At 51.0% G+C, this 5,898-nt stretch overlaps 1 protein-coding gene across 2 annotated transcripts in view; it reads right to left on the reverse strand.

Moving 5' to 3' along the window:
- snx14 (sorting nexin 14) overlaps positions 1 to 4,750 on the reverse strand; it is a 9,668-nt gene extending 4,918 nt beyond the window's left edge. The window contains exons 1-16 of one of the 2 annotated variants that reach the window (XM_007541754.2): positions 4,162 to 4,749; positions 3,682 to 3,802; positions 3,541 to 3,614; positions 3,185 to 3,263; positions 3,075 to 3,118; positions 2,914 to 3,001; positions 2,716 to 2,800; positions 2,481 to 2,637; positions 2,238 to 2,313; positions 1,965 to 2,009; positions 1,729 to 1,806; positions 1,541 to 1,655; positions 1,313 to 1,468; positions 676 to 800; positions 258 to 316; positions 50 to 176 (exon numbers count right to left, since the gene is read on the reverse strand). In XM_007541754.2, coding sequence (XP_007541816.1) covers positions 50 to 176; positions 258 to 316; positions 676 to 800; positions 1,313 to 1,468; positions 1,541 to 1,655; positions 1,729 to 1,806; positions 1,965 to 2,009; positions 2,238 to 2,313; positions 2,481 to 2,637; positions 2,716 to 2,800; positions 2,914 to 3,001; positions 3,075 to 3,118; positions 3,185 to 3,263; positions 3,541 to 3,614; positions 3,682 to 3,802; positions 4,162 to 4,292 — 1,560 coding nt within the window. In that variant the 5' untranslated portion in view covers positions 4,293 to 4,749. Of the gene's footprint in view, positions 1 to 49; positions 177 to 257; positions 317 to 675; positions 801 to 1,312; positions 1,469 to 1,540; positions 1,656 to 1,728; positions 1,807 to 1,964; positions 2,010 to 2,237; positions 2,314 to 2,480; positions 2,638 to 2,715; positions 2,801 to 2,913; positions 3,002 to 3,074; positions 3,119 to 3,184; positions 3,264 to 3,540; positions 3,615 to 3,681; positions 3,803 to 4,161 lie in introns of both variants that reach the window. The other variant, XM_016665871.1, reaches the window with a different exon arrangement.
- Between the last annotated feature and the right edge of the window lie 1,148 nt (positions 4,751 to 5,898).

A 5,898-nucleotide genomic window follows, 5' to 3' on the forward strand; every position in this document is an offset into this window, starting at 1 on the left:
GTACAAATGATTCACATGAGGTCATTTCCGGGTCAGAGCCGGGTCTCACCGAGTCGTCGTCCGGGTCGGCGCCGGCCGGCAGCAGGCCGCCCTCCATGGTGGAACTTCGGAACACGCCTTTGATCCGGTTCCCGATCCGGCTGATACCGAACACCTCGCCCCGTCGGGACGGATTCCTGGAGGGCAGGGATAGTGAGAACTGGGCCGCCAGGACTAGAACCAGAGCAGAACTGGGTCAGTACCAGGCGGCTCCTGACCTGTTGATCCTGGCGTTCCGGGTCGGCGACTCGGATCCTCTCAGCAGGTGTCTGAAGTACTGAGAGCCAGAAGGAAGCAAACCGGATCAGAACCAGCCCAACGGCGCCGCTGGGAAAGTATTCACTCCCCAGATGCTTCAGGCCAGGCACATGGTCTGGACTGGCCTAGTCAAAGCCCAGATCCGGATCGACCCGAATCAAACTAAAACATGAGGGTGTGAATACTTTAGTTCCATCCTCAGGTTTGATCCGGTTCAGCGTTCCGGAAACTGGAATGCTGATGGAAAGTTGAGCAGAAGGAAAACTTCCAGCAGAAAGCCCAGGTTAGATGGCTGCTTGACAGGGGAAGTTTTTCCTTCCACACAACCTTCCATTAGCAAGTTGGAACCGGGCCAGAACCGGGTCAAGCGGGCCTCACCTCGTCGCTATGGCAGAACATGGGCGTGAAAACTTCCTCCAGCAGGGAGAGAACCAGTTCGTAGGCCTGGAACAGGAAGGGCTTCTTCTGCAGCGCCACCACCTGGCTGTAGGGCGCCACCACCACTGCAATGCAGCACATGGTCCAATTAGAGGTTCTGGTTCTGACAGGTTTGGGTTCGCTTGAAAACAATTTGAATTGATGTATTTGTTGTTTTCCTATGAATTAGTTTAATAATAATTTAAATGTTTTATTTACTAACTTTGTGTTTATCATGTTGAGTGGATCAGTTTTATGGATGTTTCTTCCTGATTGATTATGTTATTGATCTCTGTGGGCAGAGCCGTCGTCTTGCGATCGGAAGGTTGTAGGTTCGATTCCAGCTTCCTCATGTCGATGTGCCTCTGGGCACTTAACCCCAAACGGTGTATGAATGTGTGAGCGTTTGTGATGAATGGATGAATGTGACTGTAAAGCGCTTTGAGTGGCCAAAATGACTGGATGAAGTGCTGCATCAGTTCAGTCCATTTATCATTGATGATGTTGGAATAATTTTGATCCAATTGATAATCTGTCCTCATCAATAGTGTCCTGGTTCTACAGAACCAGAACCTCTGGAGGTTCTGGTTGTGCTCACCACTCCGGATCCCCTCCACCACGGCCGGGTCGAAGCGGATCTTATCGGCGCTGTCGTCCCGGCAGAAGGTCCGGTAGATGTGCAGAACCTCATCATGCAGTCGCTTCAGCTCCGGGTCGCTCAGGTCCGGACTGAGGATCCGCTCGTTGAACTCCTCTGCAACACAGAGGTTCTGACCAATCAAACCGGACCTCGGAACCGGGCCGGACCGAGCGTTTTGGGCCTTACCCACGGCCAGGCAGAACTGCAGGACGTGAACGGCTCCTTCCTGCTTCAGGAAGTTCAGGAAGCGGAACAGCAGATCCTGCTGGCTCCGGATCGCCTTCAGCTGCAGCTGCAGAACCTGCAACACAGAGGGGCCGGTTCTGGAGCAGTTCTGACCGGGTTCAGGACAAGATCTGGCCCGGTCCACTCACCGACGGCCTCTGGCTGCTGCTGCTGTATCTCTGCAGGAAGGGAACCAACGGCGACGGCGGCTCAGCAGCAGCTTCTGGCTGCAGAAGCAAACAGCCAATCAGAATGCAGCTGCAGCAGCCAATCAGAATGCAGCTGCAGCAGCCAATCAGAATGCAGCTGCAGCAGCAGCCAATCAGAATGCAGCTGCAGCAGCAGCCAATCAGAATGCAGCTGCAGCAGCCTGTGCTCCACCTACCGGAGTGTCGTCCACGAAGAGCAGCACCATGAGGTTCACCGTGTCCTGAAACACAAACACACCGAAACAAAGATTTTCCTCCCGTTTCCCAGGAACTCGATCTGTTCCTAAACCAGTTTGAAGTCGGATGTTTTAAACGTGTTGGCAGCTTCCTGAAGCCATGTTTGGTTCTGCATCATCGGCTTTCCCATTGGTCCACTGGCAGAGAAACCTGAGGGAGGTCCGGTCCGGTGGGCCCGGTTCTGAATCGATCGATAACGGCAGGCTGCTCACCGGGTCGGCCATGAAGTCCATGGTGGGCAGGAAGACGGATCCGGCCATCACCTCCCGTAGCAGCAGAGCCAGAGACCTGGACCGGATGGAAACAGAACCACGGGTCAGAACCAGACAGAACCACAGCTCACCGGTTTTACTGGGCTTGGTAACGCAGCAGGAGGACCGGTACCAACCAACCGGCTTCCTTCTCCCCCCGATATGACCCATCTGGTTCCTGCAGACCTGACCCGGTCTCGGTACCTGCAGTCGGTGGTTTTGGGCGGCGTCAGGTAGGGCAGCAGCGTGTCGGTGAGCATGCGCAGGTAGCGCAGCTCGTCCCTGCGGCTGCGCAGCGCGGCGTGCAGGCTGGCGCCGTACCCGTCCAGAGCGGCCTGCTGCAGGTCCTCCCACCGCTTCGCTGCATAAAGGACACGGCGGTGAGCCGACCGGGCCTTCCTGTTCCTGTGGCTACAGTTGCTATAGCAACAGACCCTACCTCTGGCTCGAGCCTTGGCGACGATTTCTAGGTGCTTCATGGCGGCCTTCATCACTTTATCTGCAAACACAGATGGGAGGTCGACCTGCAAGCAGCCGGAAATCACCCTCTGACTTTACCCAGAGTTCCCCTCACTCCCAACATGGCCGCCACTCATTCCCCAAAAGCTCTGAGCAGGTCTGGTTCTAACCAGGTTACCTTCTGGGCTCTGCGGATCAGCACCGAGGAGAAGAAGCGGAAAGTGGTTCTGACTTCATCCAGGCAGGCGTCGTCCTCCGTGATGTCCCTGCAAGAGGGGGACAGACGTCAGGACGCCGTTCAGCCCCCTCACCCCTGACCCCCACCCGCTGGTGGCTCACCTGTACCAGGGATACACAAACTTCTCCAGGACCAGCTCGAACACCTGCGGGAGGGCGCCACACGTCAGAGACTCGTCTGCATGTTTGGGTCAGAACCGAGCCGGACTCACCTCTGCCACAGACGCATCCACCTTGGAGTGAACCCTCAGGTCCAACCAGGGCTGCTGGTTCTCCAGGAGCAGTGCAGGCCTGCAGGACACGGACAGAACCTCAGGACCTTCCAGAACCTTCTGGGTTCCCACACATAGGGCCCAGCTGAGGACTGAACACTCTGATACCCCGAAATATAACCTCCAGCCAGAGTTATTATGGGATGGATCAGATTCAAGGGTAGAACGGCCTAGTTAAAGAACAGACCTGATTCCAACTGAGAATCTATTTTCAGATCTTTTATGTAAAACACAAAGTGGAAAGTTTAGGGGTGGATCGTTATGATTGTGACTATTTGAGGTTCTACAGAACAAACCGGTGGCGCTGGCATCGGGTCGTGCCACAGACGGCGCAGCTGTGGCCCAGAGGGAACAGTTCTGGATCCTGGTGCTGTTGGACACAGAGAGCATCAGAACCGGCGCCGGGAGGTTCTGGTACCGTGCCGAACTGGGCCTACCTTGGCTCTGGGCTTCACGGGGAAGAAGACGTTGGGCAGCAGCGAGTCGGGTCCGAGGGAGAAGTAGAAGGTGACAAACCCGGCCAGCAGCGACCAGAACATCAGGAAAACGTGGAGGAACCTGGAGACAGAACCAGATCAGGACAGAAGAAGGAACCGAGTCAGAACCAGACCCAGTTACTGGTCCAGGAAGTTTCAGTAACTGTTGAAAGTAAGCTGGAAGGTCTGGGCCGTTTCTGTTTGACAGTGGGCCTCAGATGGCCCCCGCACCTCAGGTTGGACACCCCACTTCTACAGTAATGACGTCACCTCTGTACTGAACTCTTACTCGTTTACCTGGACGGAACTTCCGGATCACAGGAAGCAGAACTATCCAGAACTCTGAGGCTCTGACCCACATTTAGCCCAGAAAGGTTCTAAAGCAGCAGAACCGGGTCAGACATCACGTGACCCGCCGCTCTTCCTCCTCCTCTTCCTCACCTGTGGAGCAGCACCGTGAGGCCCAGCAGAACCAGCAGCAGGGAACAGGACAGCGGGTACTGCCGCCCCGCTTCCCGCAGCACCTTCACGCCCCGAACCAGAACCTCCATGTAGCGCCTCCAACTCCCCATCCCGCCCGGAACCGCGGCTCTAATCAGCCATGTTCTGAAAGGGCTCGGTTCGGCTGAAGACTGTCGCGATAAGAACTTCCAGCGGAACCGAGGAGTTTCTTTATTAACCTCCTACTCTAACTCCAACCCATCCGGTCCAGAAACAGCCCGTTAAACGTCCCGGTTCCGATTCCGGTCCCCCAGCAGCTTTGACCCGGTGTTTAGTTCTGGTCGGACACTTTTCTAAAAGTCCAAACCGACTTCCTGAGCAGGACGGCTTTAATCCGGGGTTGCCAGGTCCCACAGAAACCCGGAAGAACTGCGTTACTACACTGCTAGCCTGTCGATTCAGCGATCTTAAAGGTTTTATTGGATATTAATGTTATTTTAATCAGCGTGAATTTGGTGTTCAGTCATAATTACTTAACACTAAAATATTTAAATTACATCCCATCTATAAGCTCCACATGTTAAATGAGCGGAGCTGTATTCACTTCAGAACTTGTATTCTATCAGCGCATGCGTGTAGCGGTCCGGAAGCTCATCGCCTTCATGCTGGCCGGTCCCAGTTCTCAGCCCAGAGAACTCAGTGGGTTCAGGATTGGAACAGAAATCCACATCCAAAATGGCGGACTGGTCACTGTTTGCATTCTGCTGCTAAAAACTACAACTACACCAAAACAGATTATTTTACATGTACAGTAAAGGTATTTCTGCTGGAGATATTTGTTCAGCGAACACAAAATTATTTCAATACTTTACTTCTGAAAACTGATTTTATTCTATTCTATTTTTATTTTATTTTTTTGTGACAGACAGCTCGCTCCGTGAACTTTGCCATATTTCCAAGATGGAAAAAAATACACATTAAAATGTTCTAATAATTAATGATCAGTCTGCCATTTGACTAATAGAGACATGATTTTTACCCATAAAACCATCTGTTTTATGCAGCTAAAAATTAGTTTGATATAAAGTGGAGTTTAAGTTTTCATATAATAAATATTATATGTAAGTTAAATTATGATATATTTAATCTAAGCTAAGTTTTATTCACAAATGCTTTCTAAAAATCACCTCCATTTTTAAAGTGAAATCATTTTATATAAGAGAGTGCTCAGATAAAATCACAAAAGCCCAGTCTTTATTCCAATATGTTAATATCTTAATGTAAGGATTTGGATGTTTCTGTGGAGTCTCTGTCCCCTTCGTTAGTTACCCCTGTCTCTTGTTCCCGACTGTCTCTGTTTAAACCACCTGTGTTCCTGGTTCCTCGTCCAGTCGTCTGGTTCTTATGTCTCGTCTGCTATCAGTTATTTTGCTACCAGTTTCTACCAGTTTTGAGCTTTTAGCCTTCAGCTCATTCTGTGCTGCCTGGACTTTCTACTGTTTGTTTCATCATTAAATTCATCCCTTTATTCCCAACAACCTGGGTCCACAGCGTCTCCTCATGACACTTCATTTAAGATTTGAAATTTGTTTTGCATTTATGATGTTTTGTTTCACTTTCCTCAGTTAGTTTGTGACAAATCTTTTTTATTTCTTCTTTTTTCTGCTCAGTTTATCATATCAAACTTTTTTATTACTAATGTGCCTTATCGTGATATTTTCTTTTAATTTTCTATAA

Source organism: Poecilia formosa, unplaced genomic scaffold (assembly GCF_000485575.1).
Source record: "Poecilia formosa unplaced genomic scaffold, Poecilia_formosa-5.1.2 Scaffold628, whole genome shotgun sequence".
Taxonomy (NCBI): Eukaryota; Metazoa; Chordata; class Actinopteri; order Cyprinodontiformes; family Poeciliidae; genus Poecilia; species Poecilia formosa.